Source organism: Diaphorina citri, unplaced genomic scaffold (assembly GCF_000475195.1).
Source record: "Diaphorina citri unplaced genomic scaffold, Diaci psyllid genome assembly version 1.1 scaffold187, whole genome shotgun sequence".
In the NCBI taxonomy this organism is placed as follows: Eukaryota; Metazoa; Arthropoda; class Insecta; order Hemiptera; family Psyllidae; genus Diaphorina; species Diaphorina citri.
In genome coordinates this window covers 259,333-277,304 of record NW_007377624.1, presented here as the reverse complement: position 1 = coordinate 277,304, position 17,972 = coordinate 259,333, and the positions used below count along the sequence as shown (strand labels likewise).

Genomic DNA, 17,972 nt, shown 5'->3' with positions numbered 1-17,972 from the left:
TTTTTCGAAAGAAATTCCAAGATTTACATAAAAAAGAAACCCCCTAAAAGCTTTTTCCCTAATGTCTTGTTTCTTCTTTTCCTTCGTCTTCTTCTTTTTTCTTTTTCATCTTCTTCTTTGTGAATTATGTTTTGTCTTTTGCGTGGAAAGTTTCTGACTGAACTTTAACTTTGGTTTATCGTCCCTCTTCAGTTGGCAGTCTCAGATTAAAGTGGTACGCGGGAAGTTTATTGTATTTTATCTTTTGGGAGCAGGGTTGTTGAATTTTGAAGTAAATTTTGAAAGTATCTAAATGCTTTTACAAGTTTTTTAAGGATGATGTTTGGTTTATTTCTTCTGAAAAGAAGAAAATATCGCTTGACTAACTTAACTTTTACAGAATGTAAAGTTCAATGAAATCGGATACTTCCATTCCAAATTCAGACGTTGCTAATTTGTGTACAATTTCGCTTAATATTTGTCATGTGTATAATTTTTGTTTATCACTTGTCGTCTCAAATATCGACTTACCTCCCGTCGACTTAAGTGTGGGTTTGTGGAAAATAAAGTTCATAAAAAATCATGACAGTTTTAAAATCCTGTTTTTTGTCCTCTTTTTTTTTCCAAGGTCCTTGAAGGTGGCAATGTAACTGCCAAGACAGCCAGACAGTCACAGTTCACAGTACCCACTCAGAGTTATTAAGTCATTATTATTTTATTGATGTGTCGATATTGTTATTTGATAATCGAAGAAAGCTGAGAAATCTCGTCTAGTTAATTCTTAATCCATCATGTCTGTTTGTCTGTCTTCTAATGCTTCCTAACATCCTAATCCCCTATCAATCAAACCATTTGGTTGTGTCAGAACCACAGAAACTCCTGAATCTAGAGCGATTAGTGGAAGAAATGAAAAAGATAAAAGGTTTGGTTTTTGGTATTCAGTAGAAAGTTTGGTTACGCCTCCGTCCTCAGATTGAATTAGAAATGAGACCCTTTTAAAAAGAGTTGTCATTTTTGTCCGAGTCTACTTGACAAGGTAAGAACAGACGGCTTTTAAAGGGTTTTGGGATTTTTTTTTTTTTTTTTTTAACTGGGAAGAACTCGTTTTACACTAACCAACAATTTTTTATTTGGGTTTCATCTTTTTGTAATCTTTCACGCTGAACAAGTAATTTAATTTTTCTTTTTCTTCTGTTTACAGATAAAACGTATCCTTGAGTGCCACCGTATCGTATCGATAATGTCCACAACCAAGTCGATAACTCGTCAGTCCAGATTCAAAGTTACCAGATAATCGACTCCAAATCCGAAAACCACACCATCCCTCGAGTATTCTGATAATGTCCACAACCAAGTCGATAACTCGTCAGTCCAGATTCAAAGTTACCAGATAATCGACTCCAAATCCGAAAACCACACCATCCCCCTTGAGTATTCTGCCCATCGAAAGCTTTGGGAAGATCTTTTTTCAACGTCAAAGGCTTTAGCGACATCTGACTATGGCGTTCTCCAGGGCGATGTTCTTGGCCCTCGGACTATTGGGCGTTCTGTGTGTTGGTGTGCTGGCTGAATTGCAACCGGTAGTGGTGCAATCGTCAAATCCGAACGGAGGCAACGGACTGAATCCGTCAGGTAAGAAAATACATTTTATTGAATAAATTAGTTGTTAGCCCTGTCCTGAAATTTTGGACACCCTATCCTGAAATTCTGGATATGTCCACCTTCTTCTATTACGTCGACCGGCCGTCGATCGATGTCGACTGAACCGTCCACACTGACTCGACAGCATTATACATTCACCTCGTCGATCGACGGCCAGTCGACTATGTTTGGACACACCTTTAGACTTACCTAGGTATACTTACCAGACTACTAGAGTGTCCAGTAATAAGCTATTAGGTATAAGTGAGGCACATTAACACCAAGATCCAAGACCAGACCATCAGAGGTATGTAGTTTAGAATAGTGCAAACCCGGGCAACTTGCAGCAAGCATCATAGTAACTTACATACGTTATAGTAAGCATAGGAACTTGAATCCATTTATCCTTACACTATACGTGAATACTATACATAGTTTATTCTACATACTATGTAGCTATAATACGGTATGTATTGGTAAAAGTACATAAGTACATAGGTATAGACTATACATAGGCGATGGTAATATGTATAGGTAAAAGTACATAGATATAGTTGATACAGAATTCAGCATAGGTGTAAAAATACAACATATGAATGTACACACAGTTTTGAGTTGGAGGCGATTTGGAAGCTTCAGGCGAAGTTGAATCGACCTCTGTTTTCGGCTTGGGACTGAAACGACTAACCTTCAGATTTACATTTACAGTCTATCGTGCTACGTGCTATCCATCATTTCTTGTTGAATGATCAAAACACAATGATCAAAACATTGTGTTTGGCAATCGCCAGCTTAGGCTGCCAGCCAAGTTACTAGATGACTAGAATAAGTAAATACGATTTCTTCTTAGAAGTATATTATAAAACCTCAAAACCTATCTCTTTAGGTAGATTCGTACAAGCTTAACCCAACTTTTAGGGCTGTTTGCCCCTACACCTAAGCCTTAGAGTGGGCTTTTGTTTATTAGAAACTTGGAAACTTATCTTTGTATAATACACAACTATTATGTGTGAGTCTGTGAGTATGGATTAAAATATTTATATGGAATGTTCATGTGTATATCAACGTAAACTATACACAATATTGACACTAGCAGCACAGGATTCAGTATCTATGGTTAGCATGGTTAACGCTTTGTGTAGAATTGTAGATAAGAAGTTAAGGAATATGGTGTGAAGATACTCGTAGAAATAAGGAAACATTGCGTGTGTAAATATGAACGAGATAAATAGAAACGAGCCATAACCAGATTGAATAATATTATGAATGATGCTGAGGAAGAAGACGATAAGAGGTGCTGGGTTTGAATCCCGACCAGGGCGGAAATTTACAAACTTTTCCGTTCTTGGATAGGCATAGGCATGGATGTGAAAGAATGATAGCGAGTTTTTGCCACCAAAATTAGCGTCCCGTTAATTGAACTCTTTAACGTTATTTGACGAAAACTCGGTTCTGCAAATTCTCCCACGTAAATTCCCCCATGAGTGAAATCTCTCATTAAGTCACTGGTGAAATGCACAATAAATAATTCAGTTCAGGATAGGACGCTAATTTTGGTTGCAAAAACTCTCTAATGTGTCTTGAAGTCATGCGAAAGCGGTGCTGAGGTTCTCACCTCAGAACCCCTAGGTGCATTATGATATTTATTCTAGGTGCACCACTGCACCCTCATTCATCCGAGATAAACTTAACGCGAGTTTTTACTTTTCTTCTATTACACTCTGCATATTGTTGAGTTGAAATCTTGTAATGGATGTAAAATGTTGTAGAATGAGAATGCATGTTTCCTGTGTGCTGTACTGGTGCTTCCCCCTTTTTCAGCCCCGGTGTTGTGCAAGGAAGCTGTGTGAGTAAAGGATTGGGCTCTCCAAAAATGTCCTCCAATTTGTTAATAAAAGTATGTACTAGTAGTCACAAAAGATCCAACCAGATCGCAGTGACATAGGGCGTTTATTATAGCCGATGTCCCTACTTATTCCAATCTACTAGTAGTGCAATTCCCCTTCTAGACCCTACCTTTTAAATAAAATGCATCAAATGAATTGGTTACAAATTTCTTCCACACAAGTAGGTACCTCTCTTTATCTTACACTCTGTGTAATATACGCGCAATTTTCTTCTCTCAAAGTGTCAAAGTTTGCAAAAACTTATCGGAACGACCTGTAGCAAGGGTATACCCGGGAGTTTATCTGTTTAACCTGCAAGCTTTTATTGTACTGTCAGGGCCGGTTATAGAGGGGGGTTTATCCGGGCCTAAAATACGAGGAACTAATTTTAAATTTAGATAAAACTATCTCATGTTCTCATGAAAGTTGTATTTTGAAATGGATTCGATTCCGATCTTGCATTTCCGATGGCTTAGTACAGGCGCTATCACACCAAAAGAGAGGAAACGAGCTTCCGAAGAGGGGAAAAATATAAGACCTTGGTTGGACTACGGACGGGAGTAAAGGGACATTTCACTTTTTACTTTCCTTATCCTATAGGAAGGAAAGTAATGAAATCGGGTCAAATTTTCGATGGTCAGTTTTTAGTGCCAAAACACGTTTTGAGTTCCCTAGAGCCTAAAACCAAAGTTTCAGCCATTGGTCCGTGTGTGACTGTGTGTGTCTGTCTGTATTTTTATTAACAAATTGGAGGACATTTTTGGAGAGCCCAATCCTTTACTCACACAGCTTCCTTGCACAACACCGGGGCTGAAAAAGGGGAAGCACCAGTACAGCACACAGGAAACATGCATTCTCATTCTACAACATTTTACATCCATTACAAGATTTCAACTCAACAATATGTGCACTCATGTCTATGAGTAAGTACAATTGAACCTGGATAAACAGGAGTTGTGTAAGCAGGAAACCTGGATAACAAAAATCTCTAGGTATAAAAAGGAAAATCAAACCAGGTATGGCTTTCTCGGCACTCGCGAAACAAAAGATCCAACCAGATCGCAGTGACATAGGGCGTTTATTATAGCCGATGTCCCTACTTATTCCAATCTACTAGTAGTGCAATTCCCCTTCTAGACCCTACCTTTTAAATAAAATGCATCAAATGAATTGGTTACAAATTTCTTCCACACAAGTAGGTACCTCTCTTTATCCTAAATGGGCTGCTGACTAAATCAGTAGCTCTCAGGGAACCTCTTTGAGATATCCTTATGAAAAAAAGCCCTGAGCTAAATGATCTAATGTGTTACCTTTTTCTGCTTTCCTGAAGAAGGACTTGACAAATCCTCAACCGTGATCCTTTTGGTACCTCGTGATCCTTTTTGATTACCTTCGGTTGTTGGTTTTTGAATAACACTCTCAATTGAATACATTTCATGGCTTCTATTGTCTGGAGGCTGGAGTAGTTTTATCAGGGCCGATATTTCTGTGTATAGGCTATAGGCACTTTCACAAAATTACGGGTCTTTTATTGAAGAGGTTTGGGAAATGCAACAAAACGGATGTCTTATCGTTCCGAAATCGAAGACAGGAGGAAGACAGGATAGGAGAAAGCCAGTCGTTCCGAGAACGAACCTTATCTGTTTAAAGTTGGCCCTAGGCGGGAATCGAGCCTGCTTATAAGGGAGGTCAATACCGAATTGACCGTAAGAAAATCGTAGCGTGTGTACACTTGTGGTCTGTTTCGTAGCATGCCCACTCCGTAGTATGGTCCCTCATCAGATGGTCAATAAGAGACACTATCCTTCCTTCCTATGTAGCATGTACAATTGTACACTTGTTTCTTCTGAATCTCTCCTAAGGAAAATCTTAAAACTGGCCCTATTATCGAACCTATGTACTCGAAACTCCTCGCCACCTTCAAACCTCAAGAGCTCTTAATCTTCTCAGTGGGACATCTAAAATCCTCGTGAGGACTTGAGGACCTTATTAGACCTTCTATACGGTAGCATGCCCATCCCGTAGTATGCCTCTCATCAGATGGGCGAGAAGAGACACAATACTCCCCATTTAGGTGCTGGGTCAACACGAGAACCAGAAAGTAACCCGTAAATTATTTGCAATCGAAAAACGAGTACAAATTTTTGTCGATGGTGGGATTCGAACCCGGGACCTTCTGCATGGCAAGCAAGCGCGTTATCACTGGACCAACCGTGCCCTAAAAGGACTTTTCACTCTTTTCAGTCCTATTTCAGCAGGACTTTAAGAGGTTATATTCTATTCTATTGTTGGCATCCCCTCGGCTGGGTTGGGCTAATGCGAAAGACCCTGGGTAATGGGGTGAGGTATTCAGATACCTGCTAATGACTCGCAGTTCAAGCTAACTGGTGTGTTATGCTTACCTAAATCTGCTATGCTTACCAGCTTACCTTAATGTATTATGCTTAAATGTGTTATGCTTTTAAAAGTTAGGGTAAAAGAACACTCAAATAAGCATCATTCAATAGGATAAGGAAAGTCGTGTGATGTTCACACCAGATTTTTTTCAGTCCTATTTCAGCAGGATTTAAAGAGGTTATATTCTATTCCATTGTTGGCATCCCCTCGGCTGGGTTGGGCTAATGCGAAAGACCCTGGGTCATGGGGTTGAGGTACTCAGATACCTGCTAATGGCTCGCAGTTCAAGCTAACTGGTGTGTTATGCTTACCTAAATGTGCTATGCTTACCAGCTTACCTTAATGTATTGTGCTTAAATGTGTTATGCTTCATACTTAGCCAAATGTGTTATGCTTAAATGTGCTATGCGGAAACAGACTGGTAAATTGTTATGAGTCTGTCTAGTTTACGATCTTCAATTATGACCGTAAGTTTGTAGTTTATGAAACTTTTCGCTATTACGACGGGAACTTTAGTGCTGTAGAGTGGGATTTTTTTTGTCTTCTAGTTTTTTCCCCTTTTTTGTCTTCTAGTTTTTTCGATCTTCAATTATGACCGTAAGTTTGTAGTTTATGAAACTTTTCGCTATTACGACGGGAACTTTAGTGCTGTAGAGTGGGATTTTTTGTCTTCTAGTTTTTTCCCCTTTTTTGTCTTCTAGTTTTCCCCCCCATGTATTCCCAAGTTGGCAATAGTGCAAACTGCAAGTTAGAAATGGGAACAAGAAGATTTACTTGTAAACATGGGAACTTTAGTAATGATAAATAGGTTCTTTATGAGGGATATACGTACTTCAGCTTCTTCTTCCTCGCGTTTTTCATCAGCGTCTGCCTTGTAAGAGCTTGGCCGCGGGTTTGATTCTTGCCCGGGGCGGAGGATTTTATCCTGATGGGATAATGTTCGTTCTCGGAACGGCTGGCTTTCTCCTATCCTGTCTTCCTTCTCCCTTTGATTTCGGGACGATAAGACCATAGCCGTTACAGTTCCCTCTGTCAAACCTCTTTAAAAAAAGAGAGAGAGAGAGCTGAGAAAGAGAGAGAGGAAGAGAGAGAGGAAGAGAGAGAGGAAGAGAGAGAGAGGGAGAGAGAGAGAGAGAGAGAGAGAGAGAGAGAGAGAGAGAGAGAGAGAGAGAGAGAGAGAGAAAGAAAGAAAGATCGAGTGAAACGGTATAATATTACACACTGTGTGCGTTAGGCTGGAACTTGGCCTGGCGCACTACCGTGCGCCTAAATCACACTACCTATGTGGAAAACGAATCAGAAATTGGAGATGTAAGTAAACAGTAGCAGCAGCAAAATGTATCAGCCAATCACAGAAGAGTATTAAGTATGTGAGAAAACACCCGTAGAATTTGCAAATGTTGTTTGTTTTGATAAGATTTTTTCCTCTCGAGAAATCTGAATTCGATTCAGCATTTATTTGCATAATCAGCTGCCTGAGTACAATGCACACACACACTGCTGAATGTACTCTCTCTATCTCGATTGTTTATTTTGCTGATTGCTTGCACATTGTTTAAAATGAGCGAGATATAGGTACACACTGCTGAATGTACTCTCTCTATCTCGATTGTTTATTTTGCTGATTGCTTGCACATTGTTTAAAATGAGCGAGATATAGGTACATATACCTATACAAGATGAGCTTCGATCAGCGAATTCCGAGGGGGAAAAAAATCCTGAAGCACCACTGTTTACCGAAATTAGATTTCCAAATAAATATCACTGCTGAATGTACTCTCTCTATCTCGATTGTTTATTTTGCTGATTGCTTGCACATTGTTTAAAATGAGCGAGATATAGGTACATACATATACAAGATGAACTTCGATCAGCGAATTCCGAGGGGGAAAAAATTCTGAAGCACCACTGTTTACCGAAATTAGATTTCCAATTGTCTATTTAATTTTTCTCTTTTCAACATTTCTCCAAGCTCCTAAGGTAGACCTTAGTTTTTAGAAGTCCTTACACTCTCGTGTAAATCTGAAGGTTAGTCGTTTCAGTCCCAAGCCGAAAACAGAGGTCGATTCAACTTCGCCTGAAGCTTCCAAATCGCCTCCAACTCAAAACTGTGTCATTGAGCCAATAAAAACCAAACTCCAAACTTGTTTCGAATAATGATAAGAAATCCCCATCACATTAGCATTATACGGTCCATTCTACCACCTAATCTGAACCATAAAAAATCTAGCCAACCGATTATCTGGTGGCTTCGTATTTATTTTACTGGCCAATTTGTGCGATAAAAATTTTAATCAAATTTAAAAAAAAAAATGTCGTTTTGATAAGAAAAAAATCCGAGTTGTAAAATATTCCAACTTCCAACGGAGCATTCTTTAGAATTCTTAGATAGATGGATAGAGAATAGCACATAGCTCCTCCTTTCCTTTCTCTTCCGTCTCCTTAATTCCTTATGTATTTCCCAATCCTTTATTGTAAAATATGTATTTTTTTTTAATTTTATTTCCTTCATGTAGGTACGAGCATTTTACTAATAAAAATCGCATAATATGAGACAATGGTTTGAATGATGGGTTAATGGGACTTTTCAGTCTCATCCCAACAACAAATAAGGTATAATTCGATTCTAATTCTTCACATTTTGAGTGTTTGAGTCATTTTGTCGTCAAATTTCAGCTTTCACAACGCTTCCTAAGGACAATTCACCAAATGGGGGAAGTAACAAGTAACACATCTAGAATTCTCAGAAATGAGGTTTTATTTCTGATTCTTCCTAGCTTCCTACATTCCTCTTGACACGTGCTTCATCACAAATCGCGAGGGAGTATTGTGGTGAACGCTAATCACCCCTTCCGCCCTACTAATTGTTTCCTCAAAAGAAAATGATACCCTCCCACTTGTACTAGGTACTTACTTGTAGTTTCCTCAAAAATGATAATAATAGACCATATTTGGTATTAGGGGGTGTGGAAGGTTTAAAACAACCCTGCTGATGAGTTTATTAGTCATAAACTCATAATTAAGGGTTGGGAGGATTTTATGGTTAACTAGAAAGCATGATAAAGGGTTGCCCGACGCCCGATAATTACACGTTTGATTCAGTGGTTCTTAACTTCGGCAGAACATCGCATAGGATAAACAGAAACTCGCACTTCGTGCTCGGGAGGGGGGCTTCGCCCCCCTCCACCCCCCGGGGGCTTCGCGTGTTCGCTACGCGGGGTTGCGTATACGGTCGCGCTGCGCGCTCCCGGGGCTTCGCGAGGTGTGCATTAGGTCGCGCTTCGCGCTCCCTTGGCTTCGCCCCTGAAAACTAATATCGTCCCTGATTCTTGTTTCGAAGAAATGAAAACTGAAAACTAAAAGCGAGAGAAAATATTAAACGTAGGAAAAGTTTTGCTGGCCTCAAACTCTGTTCCCCGTGTATTTCTTATGGGGGGATTAAAAAATGTCAATATCTCGGGAATGGTTTGGAATTTCGGGAGTTTCCGATTTTTCCCAGTATGTACAAAAAATTAGGAATCTAATGGTGAAAACCGCATCTTCCTAGCTCATCTAGAAGTGGGTTAGAATTAGTATGAGTGAGTGAGTCAGTCAGTCAGTCAGTCAGTCAGTGAGTGAGTCAGTTACACAAGGGGCTGTATATATTTTAGATGAGGCCAGCCACTCAGTATCAGGTAGACCTGACAGGTCCGCCTGTCAGGTCTACGTCTACCCGATAGTGTGTGTGCTCATCAGGTATCAGCTAGACCTGACAGGCGGACCTAATCAGGTGTACCTATCAGGTCTACCTGATACTAAGTGCAGTTTCTTTGTGCTATTATATCACAACTTTGGTGCTCACTGCAGCATTGTAGGATTTTTCGCAATATCTCAATAATCCTAACATCCAATGTTTACTCACCATGCTGGCACCGGTCGCTATGCGCATTTATATTTCATAGCTACTCATTTTCCTCACGAGGCTGAGTGGGCCCCGCAACCGGGTTCTTTGGATATACAGGGTGTTCACCAATCTATGACCCACTCGGATTGCTCCGAATCTGTTTGAATTTTCGAGCAATAGAAAAAAACAGGAAAATCTTTGCAAAAATCAAATAGTGAGGTGTTTTTCTATTTTTCGAAAACTCCAACAGATTTGGAGCAATTCGAGTGGGTTACACATTGGTGGACACCCTGTACAAGTTGTTACGTACGTTGTACTTTAACATTATACATTTCCACAATGTATGTATTGTTACATGTGTATGCAACATGTTCAAATGCAACCAACGAATGTGTCTGGCAAGAAATGAACGTATAGTAAAAGTACCTTTAAATAATAATGAAAAAAATTCCCCAAAAACCAGTTTTTTTGGATTTTTGGCTTTATGGTTTTCTGGACAAAATATACAAATTTCTTGACCCCGCCGGGAATCGAACCCGGGTCTCCCGCGTGCAAGGCGAGTGCAGTGACCACTACGTCATGGGAGCTGACCCTGATACTGAGTGTCTGGGCTTAAAAGGGTGATGTGGGAAGTCAAGGACCCTCGCTGTCTGTAAATACTCTGAAGTAAATAAGTAAAGAGGTGTGTCCAAACATAGTCGGGCGGCTGTCGACCCGACGAGATAAAACTGTTGTCGAGGCAATGTGAACGTGTCAGTCGACATCGATCGATGGCTGATCGACACAGCGGTGGACACAGCTTTGGTTGTTAGTTCTCCACCACTTTGAAAATTTTAGGAACTTCTGCTCTAAATAGTAATGTTGGTGTGACCAAAGGGTTGTTAATAGATAAGAAGGGTTTAACGAGGTGGAAACCCCCCAAGAAGTCGTGAGACACTTAACACCTGTTATCTATCACCTGTTATCAGAACCATCACCTGTTTAACCTGTATTATTAATTTGTTATATTATTAAGTTATTATCGATCTGAATACGCTAACAATGTGCCAGTCGGGAGAACACAAGGGACCCTCGAACGGGCACTTTAGAGCTCAAAGTCTAGATGGAAGAGAAAGGCTTGGAAATTTACAAACTTCATCTGGCGATTGCCTTTCCCTTGTTAAAGAAATAGCCAAGGTTGAGTGGAAATTTACAAACTTCATCTGGCGATTGCCTTTCCCTTGTTAAAGAAATAGCCAAAAGGTTGAGTGGAAATTTACAAACTTCATCTGGCGATTACCTTTCCCTTGTTAAAGAAATAGCCAAGGTTGAGTGCAAAGGGCATCCACTCGTAATTTTTTTGTAGCCAAAACCAAATGTCAGTCCAAAGCGCAATCACCCTAGGGCTGATTGAGAGGCTGACGAAAAACGCCGACCCCGTCTGAACACGGGAAAAGGCGAAAAAGAAGATCTAGCGGTTACCTTCCACTCAAAAGTCCATTACTTATGATTGCTCTCTGAATCAACTTCCTACGCAACTTGTTACAGACGTCAGTTACTTTAAGTACTCGTAACCTGTAACAAGTCTTCACGCCTAGCCTGCGGAGCGTTTTTTGCACTATACAGGGTGTTCCAAAGTTGGGACAGACAGACTGACGGACAGACTGACAGACAGACAGACACCGAAGCGAATACAATAGTCCGTCCACTATACCTTTTATTATTAGTGATAATAAAGGAAGGACGGACTAAAAATAAAACTGCAGAGATAGTTCCCATCTAAAACAGTTGTGTCACCTATCAGGGTGTGTGTTCTTAGGAATCGGAAATTGGTGATATAAGCATAGAAGTTATAGAACTGTCGATGGATCATGGATCACCAATAATTCTCAGAACCTTCTGTCTTCTGATTAGGAAGGTGCGTGAGAATTCAAGGTGTTAATTTGGAGTATACACCAATAATATTAAGAAGTCGTGTAGGAATTAGAATGATTCTGATATTCACGGAATTTCTGATGTTCAGTGCTTGAAAAACACAATTGAATATCTAAATATCAGTGCTTGAAAAACATAATTGAATATCTAAAACACAATTGAATACCTCCTTGGTAAACAGTTTACTCAAACTAACTAATCGACGGACGACAAACCTAACATTTTGACTTCGTTCTTCCTATAAACTTTTATCACATTTCAGACATTCACAAAACTCATCTCAATAAGTCACAAAGTCCAATAACCAATTCATCATCAGTCAAATATTAAGTTCACACACCTCTTTCTTTTCTTCACTGCACATCCATAACAATACCGCAGATTTCATTATTGATTCCTCTTTCCCTTTGACCTAACAAGCGAAACATACAACAATATCATCGAACCTATAAGTATATTGGATCGGCGAAAAATATTATATTGGATAAATAGCGCAGATTTCTTTGTTGACTCCCCTTTCCCTTTGAACTAACAAGCGAAATATCGTCAAACCTACAAGTATATCGCGGATCGGCGAAAAATCATTGGATCAGAGAAACATTACATAGGATACATCGGATCAGAGAAATATTACTTAACTTTCCTTTGAACTAACAAGCGAAACATACAACAATATCATCGAACCTATAAGTATATTGGATCAGAGAAATATACATTGGATAGATATTGGATGGAGAGAAAATATTCGAGATCGTGGTGGCGGCATTGGCACTCCTCAGAAACTCAGAACAGAACTCCTAATCTGATTGAATGAGAAGTTTCGCACCAAGAAACAAAACCCAGCAATATGGATGGAATAGTTGTTGCAATATGAGAGAACATTATTAACCGAGTTGCGAAAAAGAAATCTGCGGTGTGAACATCACACGGCTTTCTTCTTCCCCTTTGCTGTTTCCTACTAGTCTCAGACGGGGTACATATTCGGATACCAACCACGCGCAACATTCCTTGACTTCAATGAACCATGAGTAACTACTTATGCTATTCAAATGTGCTTTCACAATCCACCGAGCAGCGGTGGCTCAAAAGTTCGAAAAAGTGATACGAAACCTCAGTTCAAGATACAAAAACTAACCAAAAGTTTAGATCCTTGTACAGTAGATCTCCTTTGCACGAGTAGTTTCGGCAGAAAGTCTACTATAAGGATTAAGGAAAGTAAAAAATCTTAAAACCAAATGTCAGTCCAAAGCGCAATCACCCTAGGGCTGATTGAGAGGCTGACGAAAAACGCCGACCCCGTCTGAACACGGGAAAAAACGAAAAAGAAGATCTAGCGGTTACCTTCCACTCAAAAGTCCATTACTTATGAATCTTATGATTGCTCTCTGAATCAACTAAACTTCCTACGCAACTTGTTACAGACGTCAGTTATTTTAAGTACTCGTAACCTGTAACAAGTCTTCACGCCTAGCCTGCGGAGCGTTTTTTTGCACTATACAGGGTGTTTCAAAGTTTTTTTTTTTTACTTTGCAAAAAAGGAATTTTTTAAGGGCCTTGTGGTCGTATGCCAGAAATTCACCCTCAGACCCTCGCACAGTGGGGTATTTGTTCCGAAAACCGGCCGAAACTTGATTTTACAAAAGTGCTTTTGTCATAACGAGTGACGGGAAAAGCTTCAGACCGTCTGAGACACGTAGGACTCAAGAGTTTTCCGCCACTCACTTTCACCCTGTCTGACAGACTGTCTGAGCGTGAATGGCGGGCACTATCGTCCCGGAATCGAAACGCAGTCAACCGATTCGTGAGGACTTGTGCTTATTCTTTAAAGCAGAGAGAACCCTTTGAAGAACTACTCGGTAACTTTGATGTGAAGGTCCATTGTCCATTTTAACTATTGGGTTGTATGGAAAACAAAAAGTGAAGTAATATTCGTTTTCCACACCACCCAATACTTTGAAGAACTGCCTGTTAAGCTGGTTAGGGTTAGCTATCATACCGGGTTTTTTGTGTCACAGGAACTTTAGGTACACACGGTATGTATTTTACACCTCTCCTTTAAAGCTCCTATCTTATTATCTTTAACACCTTAACCTCAAGTTAACTTCGCTTATACCTATGTACTATTGTACTATACATATACATTCATATGCTGTATTTTTACACCTATGCTGAATTCTGTATCAACTATATCTATGTACTTAATATGTATGTAATTTTACCTATAAGTACATATTTACAATCGTCTATGTATAGTCTATACCTATGTACTTATGTACTTTTACCAATACATACCGTACATAGCTACATAATATGTAGAATCAACTATGTATGTATTCACGTATAGTGTAAGGATAAATGGATTCAAGTTCCTATGCTTACTATAACGTATGTAAGTTACTATGATGCTTGCTGCAAGTTGCCCGGGTTTGCACTATTCTAAACTACATACCTCTGATGGTCTGGTCTTGGATCTTGGTGTTAATGTGCCTCACTTATACCTAATAGCTTATTACTGGACACTCTAGTAGTCTGGTAAGTATACCTAGGTAAGTCTAAAGGTGTGTCCAAACATAGTCGACTGGCCGTCGATCGACGAGGTGAATGTATAATGCTGTCGAGTCAGTGTGGACGGTTCAGTCGACATCGATCGACGGCCGGTCGACTATGTGTTGACAGGTGGACATACCTTAAGGAGACTCACATCAAGGAGACTGATTTAGATTTTTTTTTTTTTTTTTTTTTACGTTGTATATTTGTATTAACTTCTTGGGTTCTCCAAAAGTTTCCTCAATAATTAGGGCTTTAACTTCACTTTACACTTTACAACTGCTAAGGTCTTCACCAAATCCTCGTCCCTCCCTGCATTTGGTGACGAGCTACCCGTCTCTTCACTGAGTGGGGCCGGGAAAAGCCAGCAGCACGTGATTGCCCCCATGGGAATACTAACCACGCGCAACGTTTCTCAACTTCAGTGTTCGATCGGAAAGCATACCAGGTCGTTAAAGTGGCTGGGTTCGTGTGTTATTACATGCCTGGTTGAACCCTAATGAGTACAAGGTGGCACGAACCACTTTATGGTCGCTTCAGAACCAAAATGGGTTATCAACTACATAACTACTCTACTTACTCGAGCTAGACAGTCTGACAGAAACAGTGGTGCAAAATTCTGCCCACTAAAAGCAACCTCAGGTGCAAGCGAGAATGCAGAAACCTAATAAATAATAACTGAATTGAGCAGAGAATAGACTCGAGTACAACACAGTCTAATACCTATATCCTATAACACAGTCTGACTTGAGCAAAGAGTACGTAGACTCTACCTAAAGAGTAAAGTACCTGTAAACTGTATCCATATACAGAAAGAATAGGGTACAGTAAGTATAAAATATTTAAAATTTATAAGTACATAATATGTAGGATGTAGGTGCAATGCAGAATTCATCTAGAAAATGAAAGTAAAGAGGGTATCAACACTCAAACGACTTACGAACAACAAGAAGATATGAGAGATACCTATTCGTACTAGATAGGTACGAAGAAATGGTAAAGAGGATTTCCCTACATTGGAAATTCGCTTGAAACTCGAGGACCACAATATTATACGGCATGAAAAATATTTAAATGACTTACCTATGAACAATTGGCAAGATCACCAGATGTGAAGAACGCCAATGGAGCCTCATGATTTTAGATCTGTGAACAGAGAACAAAAAACAAGGTTTAAAAATAGAGCGATCATAGATATACATGTATGTGCATTTGATTCTTAGAATTCCATTCAGAGACACAATGTACAAAGCTACAAAGTACTTTCATAGAAGGCACTAAACTAAAGTATTCTCGGCACCAACTCAAGAAACCAACAAGCTTTCGTGCAAGTTCTTCAGTCTACCATGAAAAAACACAAAACTGTCGCTCTACGTCTCGTCTATAGCTAACAGCAGTAGCAGCCGCATTAGACGATATTGCAACATTCTCCAACGTTAACAGAATAGCAGACACTGAAACAAATTGCCAAGAATGCACAGGAACCTCGCTCACAGGAAACTACAAACACACGACAGACACTAAGCACCCCCACACACGCTCTATACTAGACATTACCAACATAAATAAAGGAAGCAACTACACAAGGCAACTAACGGGGAGAGAAAGAGATATGATAAGACGTCACATGGCAAATAAATAATGCTAGAAGATGTGTGTAGAAAAAAAGAAAAGAAGAAAAAGAAAAAAAAAAAAAAAACACTGGAAGAAATGGAAAATAGCGAAGACGATATGGTAGCAAAAAAAGAATAGACAGAAGGAGAAATATGGAAAAGACGGGGGAAGAGGAAAAACCCAGACGAAGAAAAAAAGAGTAATAAAAGAAGAAAAGGAGCAGATAACGAGAGAGGGAGCGAAAGGGAGAAAGAGTGGAAATAAATGACGTTAAAAAGAGAGAAGAAAGAGGACGAAGAGAGAAGTGGGGGGAAAATGGGAGAGAAGGGAAAAGAACATTACTTAATGTGATTAGGAGAAAAAATGCCATTTATCATTTCCTCTATTGCTGTTCTAACATCAGACAAAAGATCAATGGGGACAGGAGACGGTGTAGAAGAAGAAAAGATGGAAGATTTGGAAGAGAAGAAGATATGGGAGGGATTTGAAGGAATAAAAAGAAAAAAAAATAGAAGAGGGAAGAAGAAGGGATAGGACAAAGCCAGCCGTTCCGAGAACGAACATTATCCCATCAGGATAAAATCCGCTCCGGGCGGGAATCGAACCCGCGGCCTAGCATTACCAAGTCTAGTTCTTTATATTAACAAGAACAGCACAGTTGGTCCAATATCGGGACTTGCACAGTACGCAGTTGCAATATAAGGACTTGCATTAATGGATTTTGTGTGCAGTTGCAACGTAATTTGCAGTTGACTTCTGAAGGTGTGTCCAAACATAGTCGGTCGACTGCTGCTGCAGCTAAATAAATTTTGCGCTTTAATGTTGCTAGATTTTGGTCTAGCATTTCTTTTGGTACCGGTCGACTAACTACATATGTGTGGACATACCCTTCAGGAAGGATGATGCTTCTAAAATAAATAAAATAATACCTAACATAATTGTAAACAAAATATAAATAACTGTAAACAAATAAATGTTCAATAATGTATCCAACATAATTATAAACAAAATATAAATAGGTATGTATCATCAACATAATTACTCACTGGCATTTACAATTTACATAATTGAGTTCATATTTATAATAATTTACACTCTGTGTTTATGCAAAGCCCCCAGTCGTACCAACCTTATGGCGTTGAACGTATTTATTACCTTGTAAATATACACTATACAGGGTGTTAAAAAAAAGTGTATGCCTACAGGATGTTCGAGAATTTGAAATTTCACCCAGAGGTTCAATTGACCATTTTAGGGGATCTGAAATCGAAGAGAGGAGGACAGAGTAGGCGAAAGTCAGGCATTCGGAGACCAAAATTGTTCTGTTTAGGAGACATATCTTTTTTGGGAGGAAGTTGGTCCCGGGCAGAAATCTTAATTCTACCTGTGACCTAGCGCCTCCCAGCTGACTACGGTGGATGGATTTAGTTTGTCTGTGTGTGTTTGTTCCACCATATCTTTTGAACGGTTAGCGCTATTTTAGTGAAATCTGGCTACCAAAGCTAAACACATAAAGGAAATTTCAAGTGAAGAGTGGAGGTATGTTGGTTTCAGGAAAATGACCACTGAGCCACTAACATTAGAAAATTGACCACTACTCCAAAGGAAAGAAAGAAACTGGATGGAGTAGTGTCAGTTTTTCCAAAAGGAAAATACAAATTTTCTCATTAAGATTTGGGAACGAATGAGGATTCTAAGCGACTTCTACAATTCACTGAACCACCCAGTAGGTACTCGTAGTTTAGTAACACCCTATATACTAATAAACTATGCACACATTTACTCTCTGTACAGTGTTTACGGGACTGATTTGTAAAAGATTTGTTTATGTAATTATCAAGCCTAGTGCTGCAGACTGACTTTTAGGTGGGGTTCTTTGGATATACAGGGCACACGGCTTTCTTCTTCCCCTTTGCTGTTTCCCACTAGTCTCAGACGGGGTAAATATTCGGATACCAACCACGCGCAACGTTCCTTGACTTCAATGAACCATGAGTAACTACTTATGCAATTCAAATGTGCTTTCACAATCCACCGAGCAGCGGTGGCTCAAAAGTTCGAAAAAGTGATGCGAAACCTCGTGCTTTCACAATCCACCGAGCAGCGGTGGC

General features: G+C 39.6%; 1 protein-coding gene across 1 annotated transcript in view; it reads left to right on the top strand.

Annotated features, from left to right (window-relative positions):
- The first annotated feature begins 1,321 nt into the window (after window positions 1–1,321).
- Window positions 1,322–17,972, top strand: part of LOC103505655 (frizzled-2-like) — a 34,687-nt gene continuing 18,036 nt past the window's right edge. Inside the window, exon 1 of the mRNA XM_008470010.2 lies at window positions 1,322–1,611. Coding sequence (XP_008468232.1) covers window positions 1,479–1,611 — 133 coding nt within the window. The 5' untranslated portion in view covers window positions 1,322–1,478. The remainder of the gene's footprint in view (window positions 1,612–17,972) is intronic.